This window comes from Macrosteles quadrilineatus, unplaced genomic scaffold (assembly GCF_028750875.1).
Source record: "Macrosteles quadrilineatus isolate MER2022 unplaced genomic scaffold, UCM_ALF_1.0 Scaffold_13__1_contigs__length_4303367, whole genome shotgun sequence".
NCBI classification, from domain to species: Eukaryota; Metazoa; Arthropoda; class Insecta; order Hemiptera; family Cicadellidae; genus Macrosteles; species Macrosteles quadrilineatus.
Window position 1 is genome coordinate 1,005,763 of NW_026542606.1, and position 19,634 is coordinate 1,025,396.

The following is a 19,634-nucleotide window of genomic DNA, read 5'->3' on the forward strand; positions in this document are numbered from 1 at the left end:
CAATGTGGTGGGGCGGATGACGTCATCACCAGCGGCAGTTTTCCCTCATTTACTCGGGTGTTTTAAGAGCACAAATTATAAAACTTATATATTGTTGTAGCACAAAATGAGCACTAAATCATGACACCATTTTCAACTGATTTGTTCAATGTGGCGGGGCGGATGACGTCATCACCAGCGGCAGTTTTTCCTCATTTACTCGGTTGTTTTTAGAGCACAAATTATAAAAACTATATATTGTTGTAGCACAAAATGAGCACTAAATTTCTATGTATAATACATTGTTAATTCCTTTGGTGGCGGGCTGAACGTAAAGTTAGCCCCGCCAACAGTTTTTATAATTTTTTGGTGTGTTATTGTTGAGCACAAATTTTTTTATAAATACCTTTGAGAAGCACAAATTTAGCACTAAATTATGGACATGTTTTTATAATTTGTGCTCATTATGGTGGGGCCAACTTCACGCGGGTCAGTAAAAATGTTACCGTACTTAAGATATGTGCTGTTAATCTAACTTTAATATCCTTGTTATTAAAAAATGTGTGCGAGTTGGAAAGCTCATTAAACATTCTTTTGTTTGCAGAACATTTATTTTTTTGTAATATACAGTATCAAGATAATTTTTGCAGTTGAATGTCCATGCAGTATACAGGCATGTCATCGTATTATACAGTTTTCAATTAAGTGATTAATTAGACAATTAGGCTAGTGAACTAGTGGTGCGAAACATAGGCTAGGAGCATGTGCCGCATAGTAGGCCTACACTCTGCACCACTACACTGATTTGTGGTGGGGGGGAGCCGGCGCGTTTCTAAGCACCTAGCGCAGCTTGAGTCGGCATTCCACTTGTTGTGGTTCTATGGTTTCACCTGGTAAATCTAAAAAAAATCAAACTTTCACACAAACTTGTCACACGTACCGTCTCGGGTGTGTACTTATCAATGTAGGCCTATCATGTGTGGTTTGACGAATCGAAACTGATTGAGCCTGCGCTAAGTCAAATACAACTATCCACCTTTAAGGATAGAGGTGTGCTTTGTTGTTTCGACTTGATTTAGTCTCTTCAGATAGATAGGTGCGAAGACCACTATCAGAAAACAGTAAGTGTGTTTTGCCTGGAACGTGTTCATTACCAGATTCCAGCATTCACTGGGCAATACGAGCGTTCGACTCGCTTTTACAAACTCTGCGTGACAGTGGAAGACTTTAGCAATCCACAATGTCAAGAATTGCCCTAATTTTCAAAATTCCACAGAGACTATGAATATTATATACCTCAATTAAATTTAAAATGACTTTAATTAGTCATATCGAAATTCAGAAATGTCTACTAGAGACAGCTGAAGTTGGGTTCCAGATTCCAGGGACCAATCAGCAAGCGATGACAGATTTCAGTTATCCAAAGTCACTGGAAGTGAAAACAAACAAACATCAAAACTGATGAGTCCGTCCACAATAATTTAAGAACAATCAGTTATTTATGTCGGCTACTAGGCTAGATATTTAAAAAATAATCACTTGACATCTAAAAAAACTGAAACCCTGAACTAAAATTATGACTTCAACATTCTCTTTCTTTCAACACCAAAATCAGGAAAATCCGTCAAGTGGTTGATTCAGAATTGTGAGATAAAAAAAACCTGTCACATTTTAATATGTGTGATCTGCTTAGAATGAAAGTGTTCATCCTATTTTTATTTAGTTGAATTAACATTTGTATGGGCCTATTAGACATAGCCTACATTACTGTAATGTTAAATGGCTGAACAAACAATTTGAATATGAATTTGAATCCTCTCCAGAGACCAATTGTGTCGTATGCTGTGTGGCACGTCACGCCGTCTTGTTGGAACCACATATTTTTTAACTATGGCGGGGGTATTACAACACTTAATTCTTCCATGAATGAAAGCATTATATTATTATTAAGGCCACCTTCTCACTAGGGTCGCAGCCACCATCCTGTACAAGTCGCAGCCATGCTTGTCCCTTCACACATGGTGGCTGTCACCAAGTGGCTGAGACCTTCTCGCCAAAAAAGTACTCTGTTTTGTGTAGTATGATTTTTTATTCGTCAAGATGGAATCAAATAACTTAGCCTACAGTACCTTACTTATTTCCTCGCCAGAGACTTTTACGTTCTTCTTTGGTTCACTTACAGATTCAGTTGGCTTATACCTACTGTTAATCAAAAAACTTTCGCTATTATCCAGAAAAGTATTGCCCTCTTCATTCATATCGCTAACAAGCAATAAAATGTAAACCAAATAAAGCAATATAGATATGTTCATAACTCAAAACAAACAGCTGCGGACCAAGAATGTATCACAAGCTCGTGTGCAGCTTCAAACAAGTGGACATCAGTGACAGACGAGTGTACAGGGAAGACAGTCAGAAGACAAAACAAGCTGTGTGCGCAACCCCAAGAGCTAGATCAACATCCACCGAACTTAATATGAAGGGCTAGGTATATAACAATGGCCCACTACGAGTTGTCGCTGAAAAAGCACAATGACAGCCACCGACCAGCGCTGCCGGGTTGTTACCACCAAGGTGGGTCGCTGAAACTCGATACCGTAGTGTAAAGGGCTCCATTAGATTCAATGCAATTCTACAAATCTAGTGGCTGCGACCTAAGTTAGTGAGAAGGCGGCCTAAAAGTAGTGGCCTATTCTAAGTTTGTATGTGATTAATATGATTAACTTCAATGAAAAGACTAATACTTTTAGCTCATTATTTTTAGTAAATATGATCATGTCTGATATGAATGTTTCGTCCAAAACTGCACTAACTTAGCCTACACAAGGTGTGATCGATCAACTTAGCTAAGAGTGATTTTATAACAAAACTCATTGGATTTCTTCTAGGTTAGGTACTTACAGGATTTTTCATCAGTTTTTCAAGTTTAAACCTCTGAAGTTCAACTGGGGTTTTCGCTACGGTGGGCTTAGAATCTTCGTCACTTGAAATCCCACCTTTCCCCATGTTTTGATTTATAAATAAAAACCAAGTTAACCCAGTATGATAACTAGCCCAGTCCTCCTACAACCATCGGGCATCGATCTCTATTTACAAAGTACAAACAACCGGAACCGAGAAACCGACAACCAAACCAAAACAAAACTGACAATAGTGACAATGACAAAGATGGGCAGTGTTGCCACCCTGGACCTGTGACAATTCCCCATCTGACTAAGAAAAATCCCCATTTTATCCCCATAAAAAATCCCCAAAAATCCGCCAAGTCATAAAAATCTATAGAAAGCCCCAATTTTCCTCCATCCATCATCCAAATTCTACAAAAATTCCATTTAACTACCAAATATCCCAAATTCATACAATCTATGCGTAAAAATTGTGTGTGCGTAAAAATTCACTCTCCGTGATTATATTACACCATAGACTAACCAACACAAGTAGACTTCTCATCCCATTGTAAATTTTGAAGCACGTTTTTTGTGTCTAGTTCATGTACGTGACACAAAGGCGCTAGTGTCGATGAAACTTTGTTTCCATTATTTTGGGGTTAATTTCTTGATTTGTGCTTTACTGTTTGGTTATATAACTAGGGGACAAGTTATTGTTTATGATTAGATCGTATTATTTGGTTAAACGAGGTTTTAAATGGCTGTAATAACGGGAAACAAATTGTAAACAAAACACGACCTCTACATAAACCGTACATGAACTAACAATGAAATTGTCTTCAGCTGTTCCATAAGAAGGATGAGAAATCTACTAAGGGAGTATGTTTTATCTATGCCCAGACAGCACACTTTCTCCTCAGGACATCCCACGGATATTGCGACAGGATATGCAAGATATCCCATAGTGGTCCTATGGTAAACTTGGGATATCACAGGATATCCACAGGAATGCCTAATGTCCCCGCCCGGGGATGTCCTACGGATAAGCTCACACGCATATCCGTGGGACATCCGAGGTCATCCCAGGGTGGTCCTCAGGACATTCTCAGGACATATGGGACTACTATGGGATGTCCCTGGGATAAAGTGTGGTCTGGGCCTGAACATAAAAAACACAAAATAATATAGATTTAGTATGAAAAGCTTAATTATAAGTTTAGTAAATTGATTAAATAGTTAATAAACACAAATTTTGAAGAAAAAAACGAGAAAAAAGTTTTTGGCCCAGACGGGTTTCGAACATGGTACCTTCGCCTTGTGAGCCTCTTACCTTACCTCCTGATCTATCTGCGCTTGTTGATTATGGGTGTTTTCAAGTGGTTAAAGAGTAGCCGACAGTTGCAATGGTCGCAATACTTAAAATATTTTTGATACTACAGTATAGGCTATATATGATTCTGTTAATCTGTTTAGGCCTCAAGTAGTTTAATTGTTTTTCTGGTAGTTGGAGAGGATACTGGTATTTGAATATAGATTATTTAATCACCATTAGATTAGCACTGTAATAATTGATTGTTATATGATTAAAATTAGTTTTTTGTTGTTTTATTAATTTAAAGTTAGAATTAAATTCACATTCCACACAACTATGATAGAACTCTAGTTTTCCTGAACTCAGTGGTAGTAATATGTCAGTAAAGTAAAGTCAACCCTTGCTAGTCATAGTATTAACAAGACATATTTTCAATCTGGGAAACCTTAAACTTTTAAAATAAATTATAAAACCTCAACATCTTAATGCGTGGGAATCTTATTTAAAAAAAAAAAAAAAAAAAAACAGACCAAAATTATTTGTTAAATAATGAAGACGGCCCAATTATAAATTCGGAATTACTGAAAATAATTACATCAAGAACAACACTGTAACATATCCAAAATTCAAAAGATTAATTTTTCTAATATTATTTTTTATTTTTCCAATATCCTTTAAATCATCTGTTTTAACTTTGTTTAAAATTAATTTATTGAGTAAATATTTCCTTTTTGTACTAGTGTAAACACAGCCTGAAGATGGAAACCAAGTTTCTGAAAGCACTAGTGAAAAAAACAAATTATTATATATTGGCCTTGTTGAACATTTAAATTTAGATATACTGTACATTTCATCAGTGGTAGTATTTTTTTCTTCAGTTTGTTACCGGGACATTACGGGACATTAAAGGATATCCAGTGGATTTTGTACATGTCCCGGGATGTCATGGGACATTCTGGGATATCCTATGGCATTCGTACATATCCCGGGACTTTACAGGATATCCTGAGGTTAACTTACAAATCCCGGGACATTACGGTATATTGTAGGATATCCTGTGGATTTCGTACTCGTCCCGGGATTTTGCGGGATATCCTGAGGATAGCGCACATATCCCGAGACATTCTCAGGACATATGGGACTACTATGGGATGTCCCTGGGATAAAGTGTGCTGTCTGGGTGATTACACTATGACATACATACATGTACATACATTATTTATTCACTCATTTATTAACATTAGAATCACACATTTAACATAAGGAACACTTAAAACACAAATGCAAATGGTTAACAACAGCATTTAATCAAAGAAAAATTAATTAGATAACAATATATAACAATAAGCTGTTGAATTATTGACACATGTTTCGTATGATTAGATTATGCATACTGGTAAACCAATTATTGCTATCTATAAAAATAATTGGCTTTTCTTTTCCGAGTCAGGTTAGCTCTTTACCCGACCGATTTTCATAATTTTGGCCTTAAACTAAAGGTGGACGTACCGCAGATTTGCCATCAAGCATCGGCATTCATTTTGACGTATATTTCGAGTTATGCACAAACTGCCTCCCTGTACATTTCTTATGGGAGTTAAATTTGGTTTTTTCCGAGTTCAATGTTTCGCAGGCGGGCGATGGTTTACAGGAGGGGTTTTTAGGCGAGGTGCTAGGTGCAGTTGAGTAAGCATGAAAAGAGTCAGAGATTTTGACTTTTGATTTTGGTAATGGGGACCTAGGTGAGTGTAAAAACCCATGTCGTCACCTCCAGGGGTGGTCGACAACATAGGGGCGGGGGCGCAAAGTTGCGAAAAACGTTAATATGAAAACCGCTTTTAACTCCCTTGTTATTGAACGTAAGTAAAAGATTAATTTAAATTGACTTTTAGCGAATTTCCCTATAGGGAAGTAGCTATTACCGTAGGTCTCATGGTAAGAAATAAGCCCGGGACCAATTTACTTTTTCATTTTGATGTCCCCAGAGGCCAAAAACACAATTCGTTCAAATTGTTATATATATATATATATATATATATATGTGTGTGTGTGTGTGTGTGTGTGTGTCCATCAGCACGATAACTTGAGTAATTTTTGTCCGATTTTGATAAAATTTGGTTTGAAGGTGTAAGGCGGGATAAACTTGAATGAGTTCGCGAACCAGCATGATCGGACTATGGGAAAAGGGGTTTATGGGGGGTTTTATCGGGTAAAAATGGGTTTTTCCCATTTTTGACCCTAAAAACACAAAATTTCACAATTTCTTTTTAAACCATTTTGTAAAGCTTAAAAAAAAAACAAATAATTTAGTATATTGAAGCGTTATTATGCGCCTAATTGTAACGGAGAAAATTCAAAAAAATTGTAATTTTAAAATTCCCATGTTATTCTTATGGAGAATAAGTCAACTGTTGTAGTTTGCTTGTTTATGAACATATTTTGATCGATTTTGGAAAATACTTTTATTTCTTACTAAACTATTATCATTTTATATAAAAAAAAAACTTTTTTACCCTCCTTTTGCAGCAAACCTAAGTACTCGTTAAACTAATTCTTTTTAAATAGGAAATAAATGTGCTATTTTTATGGAGGAATTTTAGTGTAAATCCAATCAGGTTAATGGAAATTCGCTTAGTCTGCAGGTTTGCTGCGGCGGGGGTATTTATTTTATTAATAGGGGCCTAGGCCTAGGTGAGTGTAAAAACCCGTGTTGTTGCTTCCAGGGGTGGTCGACAAATTAGGGGTGGGGGCGCATGTGCATATACTATACAGCCGCATATGTAACTGACTTAGGTATACTAAAGTTTGAGCACTTCTAAAGGTGCTAGGGAGTTGAAATTTGGCAAACTTCTCGGTCTTGGGCCCAAACCCCCGGGAAAATTCTCAAAAATGACATTTTCATTTTTAACCCCCCCCCCAAATGTCGAATTTCCCCTCTATGCTATCCTTACGGGGAATAGCATTGTAGTATTGTCGTATCGATTTTCAAAAGTCCTATTTACAAATTCTAGCCTTCTCAAAAATCCAAAATGGCTGACACCTTAAAACTAATAAAACACGTTTTAGCGAATTTCCCTATTGGGAAGTAGCTATTACCGTAGGTGGCACGGTAAGACGTAGACCCGGGACCGATTTACTTTTTCATTTTGATGTCCCCAGAGGCCAAAAACACCATTCGTTCAAATTTGTATATATGTATATATATATATATCTAATATATAAAATTCTCGTGTCACAGTGTTTGTCTGCAAACTCCTCCGGAACGACTTCACCGATCGTTATGAAATTTGGTGTGTAAATTCTGTAGGTATGCGAATCGGACGTAAACTATTTCCCGTTTCGAAATTCTTAAAAGCAGGGCTCCGCCCCAGTGGCTCTGGAGTTTCCCATGTTAACCTTATGAGAAATGGAATTAATGAATCTTAACAGCTGTTTCAATTAAACAAGTTGGTTCTGTTCTATGATGTTCAATAGCATTAAAGTTACAAGGATTACCAACAGGGTGCAGCACTATTATTTCTTTTACATTTATGACAACAGCTAATTTGCAACCAAAAGGTGAGTGAGCGTAGCGAACGAACTTCAACCTGGAGGCGAGTTAGCGTAGCGAACGAGCTAACCTGAAGGCAAGTGAGCGCAGCGAACGAGCTCCAACTTAAAGGTGAGTGAGCGTAGCGAACGAGCTCCAACCCAAAGGTGAGTGAGCGTAGCGAACGAACTTCAACCAGGACGTGATTGAGCGATGCGAACGAGATCATCTTGAAAATTAAACGTAACGGTACTTTCTTTCCATCGGTCTGTCTTAGGGGAAACATATAACTTAGGCGATACGAAGTTCGCCGGGTCAGCTAGTATACATATATATATATATACGTCCGTGAACGCGATAACTTGAGTAATTTTTGTCCGATTTTCATGAAATTTGGTTTAAAGGTGTAAAGCGGGATAAACCTGAATGAGTTCGCGAACCAGCACGATCGGACCATGAGAACGGGGATTTACGAGGGGTTTTATGGGGGTAAAAATTGGTTTTTCTCACTTTTGACCCTCAAAACACAAAATTTCCCGATTTCTCTTTAGACCTTTTTAAAGAGCTTAAAAAAACAAATAATTTAGTATATAAAAGTATTTCTGTTCGATTATAAGTAACGGAGAAAATTAAAAAAATTGTAAATTTAAAATTCTCATGTTATTCTTAAGGAGAATATTGTCAAATGTTGTAGTTTGCTTGTTTATGGATATATTTTGATCAAACTTGGCAAATTTATTTATTTTGTACTAAGCTATCAATATTTTACTCAAAAACACTTTATTAGTTTCCTTGTATGAGCAAACCTAGGTACTCGTTAAACCTAATGTTATTAAAATATATTTAACTGAAAATCCAATTCAGACAAATGGAAATTCGCTTAGTCGGCAGGTTTGCTGCGGCGGGGGTATTTTAAAGGACTATAGCTCTAAAATCGTAAGAGCTAGAAAAGATTTGAAATAATTTTAATGATGAGGAATTAAATTTTCTACAAAACACTTTTAAGTGGTCTTCGAAAATCGCACTCCTTCACCTTCAAAAACGCCCTACTTTCAAAATCTGGTAAATTTCTTTCAAATTTATGATGATTTTCACTATTTAATTGTACCTTAGAATTTTTTCTGCAAATATTATTAATCTATATTTATAAAAGAGGAAGTTGGTACCATGAACGTTATGTACTCCAAAACCGCCGGACAGATTGTAATGATAATTTCAGGTATTATTAAGCATTATTCAACGATGGTTTGTGTGAAGTTTGGTGCAGATCCGTCAAAAGGGCTCCGCCCCAGTGGCTCTAGAGTTTCTCATGTTAACCTTATGAGCACTCATATTTAAATGGAATTAAAGAATCTTAACAGCTGTATCAATTAAACAATTAACTTAGTTTAGGTACTTTAAATTCTATTCATTTATTGTTTTTTTTTAAATTTAATCCTTGACCCCCAAAACTTAAGTTAAGGCCACGTAAAAATGTATAAAATATCACTTCTAACCATCCCATGGGGCCTAAACATAAAAACACAAAATAATAAAGATTTAGTATGAAAATCACAATTATCAGTTGAGTAAATTGATTAAATCTATATTTATAAAAGAGGAAATTCGTATATATATTTGAACGTTATGGACTCCGAAACCGCTTAACAGATTGTAATGAAACTTTCAGGTCAGTCTTTAACCATCATTCTAGGATGGTTTGTGTGAAGTTTGGTGCAGATCCGTCAAAAGGGCTCCACCCCAGAGGGTTTTAAGGGGTCCAATGTCAGACTTTTGGAACTACAATGTTTACAAATAAATCTATACAGGGTGGTAAAAAAGTCCCTGGACAGTTAAATATTTTAAAAAATAATGAAGATAGAGCTACAATACTTAGTACAAAGTTACAGGGCATAAAACTCTATTTTAACACATATTCAGTGATCCAATAACTCTTCAGGGGGACGGCCCACAAGGAGTCGGAAGAAAATCTTAAATGGAAGCATAGGTCAATATGCACATCAAATTAAAGGTCTTTTTTAGTAGAATACAATGCCACAAACTGCACTTCAAAAGGTTGATCCAGCGCAAAATGGCAGATGTTCAAAGATTTCTTGAATCCGCCATTTTGAATCTTTGAACGACTGCCATTTTTTACTCAGGCATTTTTTTGAGCTTGAATTTGCGGCATCGTAATCTACAAGTGAAGACTTTAATTTGATGTGCATATCGACCTATTTCTACGTTAACAATTTTCTTCCGATTCCTAGGGCTGTGCCCCCTGAGGAGAAAGCGTATAATAGCAATGTTAATTAAATGAATCTTTGAACAACTGTTATTTTCCGCAGGATCAACCTTTTGAAGTGCGGTTTGCGGCATTGTATTCTACTAAAAAAGACCTTTAATTTGATGTGCATATTGACCTATGCTTCCATTTAAGATTTTCTTCCGACTCCTTGTGGGCCGTCCCCCTGAAGAGTTATTGGATCACTGAATATGTGTTAAAATAGAGTTTTATGCCCTGTAACTTTGTACCAAGTATTGTAGCTCTATCTTCATTATTTTTTAAAATATTTAACTGTCCAGGGACTTTTTTACCACCCTGTATTTATAAAAGAGGAAGTTTGTATATCTTACTAATATTATAAATGTGAAAGCCAAAGGCGAGTTTTTCTTATAATGTGGGATATAGTGTTCAAACCTTTGAATTATGTTTCAATTGTTCAGATATTAGTTCAGTATTAGTATTATATATTTAAAATACCCCTGCCGCAGCAAACCTGCAGACTAAGTGAATTTCCATTTGCCAGATTGGATTTACACTAAAATATCTCCTTAAAAATATGGGTCGCCGGAATTTGCCCCCCGGATTTTTACCCCTGGGTCAATCCATATCAAGTTATCCAATATGAGTTGCTTGACCATTTTAAATATTTTTTAATTTATTGTTCCTTCGTGTAAATACACCGGTAAGTTACCACTTTCAGTGACTGTATTAATTATATCAATAGTAGGCTACTTTGGTAAAAGTATTAAGGGCCTTTAAAGATTCATAATTGAATTGTGCTTCAATAATTTAATGTGTTTAACCATTGACTAAGGAAATGAAACTTTTGTTTCCCTTGTCTGTGGTTTAACTGTAGCCGACAAGCTTGGGCAAGACTGTAGTTGGTCCCTGGTCCCTTGCCATAATAAAATTCTTTCTTTTTAGTGTTTTAAATATTTTATTTATTTTGGAATATATAGCAATTAATTATCACTCAGTTTTCGTATTTTGGAAGCAGGAGAGACTCTCAAAAAAAAAGCGAGCAATATCTACACGTTCCAAAACTTCAGTTGGAGGAACGTAACCGTCCTGACATTCAGCAAATTTATTAAATAAAAACTTTTGTAAATAGCAATTTGGGCAAAGTGACTTTGAAGGAACTAAATTTAGATATTTTTTTATTTTAATTTGTGATAAATGTTCAATTTTGATCTCCATCAAGCCTTTATTTATAGGTTTCTCGTTAATTAATTAATTAATTAACAGTATTTACCCCATTATGCTTATTATGCAGTATTATGATTATGCTTCAAAATAAACTTCTTTTTATGGTACTCACAAACAGTGGTACCCTGATTACCTACTCTTCTTTTAAATAACTCTAGGTGGGTTGCACTAAAACCTTTCAACTCCTTCAAATCTTTGGAAACTGGATCATAAGGGTTTTGTGGCATTCTTCACCCACCATTTCACCAATGGAACAAAATTGATTAATTTTAAATGCTTAAAAACGGATTAATATAAACACATAAAAATATATGTAGTCTGAGAAAAAATCCGTCAACACTGCAATGAGTCAAGAATCATGACACTGACATAGGTATTGAGATTAGATTTCTCATCCTTATGGAACAGCTGAAGACAATTTTATTGTTAGTTCCGTACGGTTTATGTAGAGGTCGTGTTTTGTTTACAATTTGTTTCCCGTTATTACAGCCATTTAAAACCTCGTTTAACCAAATAATACGATCTAATCATAAACAATAACTTGTCCCCTAGTTATATAACCAAACAGTAAAGCACAAATCAAGAACCCTAAAATAATAGAAACAAACTTTCGTCGACACTAGCGCCCATATGTCACGTACATGAACTAGACACGAAAAACTATCTTCAAAATTTACAATGGGATGAGAAGTCTACAGGTTTCCTGTACATACATGCAGAGTAAACAAACAACAGAATCAAAACAATATAATAGGGCTCTTTATCATCAGTGCTTCTTTAGTTGAGTCCTCTATCTTCTATATTCTTATCTGCTGTCATTATAAACTGTCCATTTCTTTAGCAATGGTTGCTTTTCTCAGAACCAGAATATTATTTAATATTGCAACTAAGCCTTAAATAGTATATTGCGTTTCTAGTCCTTAGTTAAAATAGGCTAAGTGTGTTTAGCGGACGAGTGTGGTCGTTTCCGTGCGAGACGTATAGTCGAGTACGGGATAACCATGCGAGTCCGGTACACACATTTTGGACGAGTTACGTACGATAGTTTACGCCATACTACTGATGTACTAAATCTGTACAAACCCTTGTATAATTAACACCAACTAAGGACAAAAAATCACTAGTCATAACCTCTATAGGTCATAAGAGAGGTTATGTTTTTGTTTATAACCTGCACCCAAATACGCAGTGTATAATTGGTAAGGACTAAAAATCAAAAATCACTTGTCCAAAGAGTATACCTAAGAGAGGTTATGTATTTTTTGTTTATAACTACTCATTATTGCCACCCAAATACAGTATAATCAGCTGATCGGCGTCCGGTAAAACTCATTACAGTACAGTAGTACGCAATGAAACCACATTTGATTAAGCTGGCGGCAAACAGCTGTTTTCTGGACTAAATCCTTGGGAAGTTCGTCAAAATAGTGTAGTATGGCGTAAAAATATTTATTATTTTTAAATACTAATATAGTTATAGGTCTTAGAGTATTTTAATTGATTTAAAATTTAAAAATAGGTAAAATATCTGCTTTTTAATGTGAAAAAATACAGTATTCAACCCGTAGATGAGTAAAAATACACTTAACTTAACATTTATACGATTTTCAATTTTTTAAACAAATAATATAGGTACCGGTATCTCAAAACTTTGTTAAATTTAAAATAATGTTGTTAAAGGTGTTTAGCATAATTTATCTTTTTAAAAGAAGTGAATTGTCTGCCCTTTGAAGCAATAAAGGTCAGTCATTAACCAGTGGACAAATCGCCACTACACTAAATACTATGCAATTTATTACTGTTAAGAAAAATTCATAACTTTTACCACAGTAAAATATCAATGATAAAACTTTTACTGTAGTTTCCTCTTATATAGAAGAACATACTGTGAAAAAATCAAATTTTTATCCCATGTCCCATCAGAGATAATTAGCTCCAAAATTTGCGAAAATTGAAAAATCTTTTTTTTTTTAAATTGCCAAAATTAAAGGACACATATATCAGTGTAATAACTCTAGATAAATAGAGTATACTAGTATATGTAATGGTATAAAACAATTTAACAGTGATTTACAAATCCTTCATGGGAAAAATAGGCTTCAAAAAGTGAAATTTATTTGTTTGCGTTGCTCGTTTTTAAACATTTTTTTCACCCTTATGGGTACAAACTAGGCTGATTATGATCTTAATCAAAATTTAAGATGGGAAAATGTGAAACAAAATGAATTTGTTGAACAAATTATTTTTTATTGGATCACTTGATATGGATTGACCCCCCCCCCACCAGATTTTTTACCCCCCGGAATTTTAACCCTGGAATTTTACCTCCCAGAATTTTACCCCCTGGGCTGAATATAGAAATTATTAAGAATGATTGATTTAAGAATTATTGATTTTCTTATTTCTATATTTAATTAATTCTTACCCGGTACCGGGTTAGAATAGCACCGCAGCCTTCTCGGTCTTGAAGAAAGAGGCGACTAAAAGGGTGACCGACGTTCTCACTGGGAGTCCCTGGGAGTGCCCCTGTTGTGTTGCCCCTTGATGTGTGCTCTGTACTGCCGATGGGTATTCTCAGTGGTGGGTCGTGAGAAGCCAGCCACTTCGGTCCTTGGTCAGGGAGTGCGGCATGGATGTACAGGTCAGGCTCTGCATTGCGACGGGCGACTCCCGGCATGTCAGGTATCCGGTGCTGGGCAAACGGAGGTCAGGCCCCGGGGAACTGGGGTAGGGGTTTTTGTCCCCGAGGGTATACCCGTTCCTGACTGATTCCGGAGCCTTTCACAGCAATGTTGAAGTCGGAAGGCTCTGAGATGGTGCTATATCTGCGTCAGGAATATCTTAACGCAGAGAGTAGCATCGAAACCCGTCTCTGAGACATTGAAGGGACGGGCTATGCTGGACACCTTCAGGACCCAGATAGCCGTAAACCAAGTGGTCAAAAATGGCATGGCCAAACTAGAGAATGACCTTGGCTTCGTTTTTGCCTGCCTGGTGGTGAGCAAGGTGGCCATGGAGATGATTGCCGAGAAGGTTGCGTCTCTGTCCGACGAAAGAACGCTGCCTTCTAAGAAACGTAAGAGGCCTCCACATCGGACAGGCCTTTAAAAAAAGAGAAGAAGGCGTCCAGACCAAAAGGACCACGGTAAAGGCCAAGGCGACCCAGACGGACCTATTGTCTGCTGTTCCCAGATCCTTTTCGGACATATCTGCAGCTCCTGTGAAGAACCAACAGCCACAGCTACCTACGACCCTCCTTCAGGGAAGTTCCCGAGAGGGGTCAGTTGTAGAGACAACTGGGGTTGCGTGGGAAAAAACGCAGTTCCCGAAAGGAGAAGAGACAATTGAAGCGGGCGGAAGTCGCCTCTATAAAGAATGTGGCAGTGAAGGCACAGACAGAGACATAGACATAGAGACATATTTTATTAACACAAAACGTTCTTTATAAAGTACATTTCATACATAAGAACAGGAGTTTCGTCATAGTATGTATTTTATAGTAAAACTAGCTGGCCCGACAGGCGTCGTCCTGTCCTAATGTGGTTTTATGACAAATGCTCGTTCATTTTCAAGATGAGCACGTTCACATTGCTCAATCACGTCCTGGTTGAAGTTCGTTTGCTACGCTTACTCCCCTGTAGGTTGGAGTTATAAAGTACATTTCATACATAAGAACAGGAGTTTCGTAATAGTATGTATTTTATAGTAAAAGTAGCTGGCCCGACAGACGTCGTCCTGCCCTAATGTGGTTTTATTACAAATGCTCGTTAATTTTAAAGATGAGCACGTTCACATTGCTCAATCACGTCCTGGTTGAAGTTCGTTTGCTACGCTTACTCCCCTGTAGGTTGGAGCTCGTTAGCTGTGCTCATTGACTTCAGTTTAGCTCGTTCGCTACGCTAACTCGCCTCCAGGTTGAAGTTCGTTCACTACGCTCACTCATCTTTTGGTTGCAAATTAGCTGTTGTCATAAATTAAAAATATATAATAGTGCTGCACCCTGTTGGTAAACCTTTTAACTTTTTAATGCTATTGAACACCACAGAATCAAATTGTTTAGTTGAACCAGCTGTTAAGATTCTTTAATTCCATTTAATTATAAGTACTCGTAAGGTTAACATGGGAAACTCCAGAGCCACTGGGGCGGAGCCCTTTTGACGGATCTGCACCAAACTTCACACAAACCATCCTTGAATAATGCTTAATAATGCCTGAAAGTTTCATTACAATCTGTCGAGTGGTTTCGGAGTCCATAACATAACGTTCAAATATGTATATATATATATATTTATAAACTTCCTCTTTTATATACTAGATAGCCTGTTGCTCGAAATCGAGCAAAACTGCAACTTGTAATAAAATAATGAAGAACAAAAAACATAAACAGCAAAACCTCAATCATAGAGTCACTCTAAAGTAATTTCTATGACTGATTATAGAAATGTGAAAAATATTATGTTGTAAAAAATTAGAAAAGTAATCTTTGGTACGATCTTTTAAATATAGATCCGTTCTCATACTGCTTTGGTTATCTCTTATGTACTGAAGGCGGGTGCCCTCTATGAGAACGTAGATGTCAACCACACACTGTAAAGTGAGCTTTTCAGACCTATGTAGCAAGCTAAATAGCATTGTTAAATTATTTCTGCGATATATGTTCTGTTCTAGGCGTGTTTAAATTAGGTGCCCCAACCAAAGTCTCCGGTTGGGAACATAAGAGTGGATTCAACGACGTATCTAGAACGGATTCACGTTTATTAGGTACTATTAGTTTTTGAAAATAAAATAAAAACAAAGATTTATTTGGCCAGGTGGTGCTCTGTTTTCAGCTTTAAAATAGCTGCGACATCTATACAGGTAGCATCATTGTAGCACAGAAAACGTACTACTATAACCCAGAATGCCAACCGCATGGTAAAAAGCATTAAGTGTTTTGAGAGAGCTTTGCCTGTCAATCGTAGGCAGCGTTGCTATGCTGAGTGCATGGCAACGCTGGTGGCGCTGCCTACGATTGACAGGCAAAGCTCTCTCAAAACACTTAATGCTTTTTACCATGCGGTTGGCATTCTGGGTTATAGTAGTATGTTTTCTGTGATTGTAGCGAGGGAAGTGCCCTAATGTGGTTTTATTACAAATGCTCGTTAATTTTAAAGATGAGCACGTTCACATTGCTCAATCACGTCCTGGTTGAAGTTCGTTTGCTACGCTTACTCCCCTGTAGGTTGGAGCTCGTTAGCTGTGCTCATTGACTTCAGTTTAGCTCGTTCGCTACGCTAACTCGCCTCCAGGTTGAAGTTCGTTCACAACGCTCACTCATCTTTTGGTTGCAAATTAGCTGTTGTCATAAATTAAAAATATATAATAGTGCTGCACCCTGTTGGTAAACCTTTTAACTTTTTAATGCTATTGAACACCACAGAATCAAATTGTTTAGTTGAACCAGCTGTTAAGATTCTTTAATTCCATTTAATTATAAGTACTCGTAAGGTTAACATGGGAAACTCCAGAGCCACTGGGGCGGAGCCCTTTTGACGGATCTGCACCAAACTTCACACAAACCATCCTTGAATAATGCTTAATAATGCCTGAAAGTTTCATTACAATCTGTCGAGTGGTTTCGGAGTCCATAACATAACGTTCAAATATGTATATATATATATATTTATAAACTTCCTCTTTTATATACTAGATAGCCTGTTGCTCGAAATCGAGCAAAACTGCAACTTGTAATAAAATAATGAAGAACAAAAAACATAAACAGCAAAACCTCAATCATAGAGTCACTCTAAAGTAATTTCTATGACTGATTATAGAAATGTGAAAAATATTATGTTGTAAAAAATTAGAAAAGTAATCTTTGGTACGATCTTTTAAATATAGATCCGTTCTCATACTGCTTTGGTTATCTCTTATGTACTGAAGGCGGGTGCCCTCTATGAGAACGTAGATGTCAACCACACACTGTAAAGTGAGCTTTTCAGACCTATGTAGCAAGCTAAATAGCATTGTTAAATTATTTCTGCGATATATGTTCTGTTCTAGGCGTGTTTAAATTAGGTGCCCCAACCAAAGTCTCCGGTTGGGAACATAAGAGTGGATTCAACGACGTATCTAGAACGGATTCACGTTTATTAGGTACTATTAGTTTTTGAAAATAAAATAAAAACAAAGATTTATTTGGCCAGGTGGTGCTCTGTTTTCAGCTTTAAAATAGCTGCGACATCTATACAGGTAGCATCATTGTAGCACAGAAAACGTACTACTATAACCCAGAATGCCAACCGCATGGTAAAAAGCATTAAGTGTTTTGAGAGAGCTTTGCCTGTCAATCGTAGGCAGCGTTGCTATGCTGAGTGCATGGCAACGCTGGTGGCGCTGCCTACGATTGACAGGCAAAGCTCTCTCAAAACACTTAATGCTTTTTACCATGCGGTTGGCATTCTGGGTTATAGTAGTATGTTTTCTGTGATTGTAGCGAGGGAAGTCACTTCTTAAGTCTCTTACTATGCACATAAGAATCTAACTTGAATCCTCGGAGCTCTCGTCCTTACAAATTTCTGCCACAGTTTTAAAAGATTGGGCAAACGGTTGGCATTGTGACCCTGGGTGTATATATGTTTTCATTGCATTCTTTGTTTGAATTGTTTTACATGCGCTGTAGGGTTCAGTGCCAACGTCGTACCGGTACTTCAGGATCATGACCTTCTTGAAGAATTAGACTACCTACTCGGTGGTAAAAGGTAAAACGGGTCATGGATCTTGAAGTTTTAGATCCCCTGTGCGACCCTCTCGTCAAAATGAGCTTCATAGCTGACCATGGCAAAGGCGGAATTGAATTGACGAATTTTATCCAGATAATTCCTGGATTCAAGCCTCACAGCCATGTTTTCAGATTGGGAGTTTCCAATAATTTCCTGTATGGTGAATTCTGCAAATGATGTAAACAAACCTTTCATTTAAGGCAACAAAGAGTAAAAATTGAACTGCCTCGGCCAGTCTTTTCATGCTTGAAATGTAAGCGACCACAATGTAAAAATGTAACGTTCATTTGTCCGAGATTGTATGTATCACCACAGCGGCACTGCCACTCTGTATCCGTCAAATTGGGAGGTTCGATGCAAGCAGTCTCGTTTGCGTTCCCTCTAGCCACTCACAGTTCTTCGACTTACTGGTGGCATTTAATTTTAAATTTAGATAAAATTTGAAAGTTAACCAATCAACAGAAAACACTACAAAGGAATGTTGATACACATTGTAAATTACAAAATAATATGGTAATGTAACTGTCACTTAAACACTAAAACATTCACTTAATCACACCGAACTGCAACCAAAACTACATGATAGTTCAGTAAAATATGTTGTAAGTTAAATAAATTCAACTATTACTTAAACAATTTGTTGTCAAACTTGTCAGGTCTTGCTAGGAAACTATTTATGAACCAGACTTAGTTAACAGATGTTTAAATGAAAATATAAAATTCCGGCTTTGCTCTGGATCATAGACTAATAAGTCCTGCAGTCTGTGGTTAAACTTAAAGACTATTTCAAACTACGTCCATGTGTTTAGTTGTGTTGTAATGAAGTGTTTCAGAAGACCTGAGGTAAACACCAGAAAGGTACTCAGTGACATGAGGGAAAAGTACTGAGGGAAAGACCTGAGGGAAAACACCAGGAAAGGTACTCGTTGTGTTACATTTGACGAGTCCTGGATTAACAAATTCAGGTGAGTGAAGCCCACAAGCTGATCAATACAGTATAATAAACCTTACCTAAAAACATGTCTTTCAAAAATAGAAAAGTACTCAGTGACACGAGGGAAAAGAACTGAGGAAAAGTGCTGAGGGAAAAGTGCCCAGTACTTTCGCCGGGGGGCCGGTACTGGGTACTTCCCCCACCCTCCAAGCACTTTCTGGCCCTATATAAGGAGCATCCTTGGGGGACTTCGTGAGTTGGGCCTCGCCACCGGTGGGTCCCTTCCCCGCACTAGAGGCGTGTTGAGCTCGGTGCATCCTGTCCCCCAGCACTAGAGGCGTGTTGAGCTCGGTGCTTCCCGTTCCCCAGCACTAGAGGCGTGTTGAGCTCGGTAAATCCAGTCCCCCGCACTAGAGGCGTGTTGAGCTCGGTGCATCCTGTCCCCCAGCACTAGAGGCGTGTTGAGCTCGGTGCTTCCCGTCCCCGCACTAGAGGCGTGTTGAGCTCGGTGCATCCCGTTCCCCAGCACTAGAGGCGTGTTGAGATCGGTGCGTCCCGTTCCCCAGCACTAGAGGCGTGTTGAGCTCGGTGCTTCCAGTCCCCCGCACTAGAGGCGTGTTGAGCTCGGTGCATCCCGTCCCCCGCACTAGAGGCGTGTTGAGCTCCGTGCTTCCCGTACCCGCACTAGAGGCGTGTTGAGCTCGGTGCATCCTGTTCCCCAGCACTAGAGGCGTGTTGAGCTCGGTGCTTCCCATCTCC

At 37.7% G+C, this 19,634-nt stretch overlaps 1 protein-coding gene across 2 annotated transcripts in view; it reads right to left on the reverse strand.

The window, feature by feature from the left end:
- The window catches only part of LOC129004947 (PRKR-interacting protein 1 homolog), a 28,336-nt gene extending 25,236 nt beyond the window's left edge, over positions 1-3,100 (reverse strand). For both annotated transcript variants that reach the window (XM_054433668.1, XM_054433667.1), the window contains exon 1: positions 2,881-3,100. In XM_054433668.1, coding sequence (XP_054289643.1) covers positions 2,881-2,985 — 105 coding nt within the window. In that variant the 5' untranslated portion in view covers positions 2,986-3,100. The remainder of the gene's footprint in view (positions 1-2,880) is intronic.
- Positions 3,101-19,634: the final 16,534 nt, after the last annotated feature.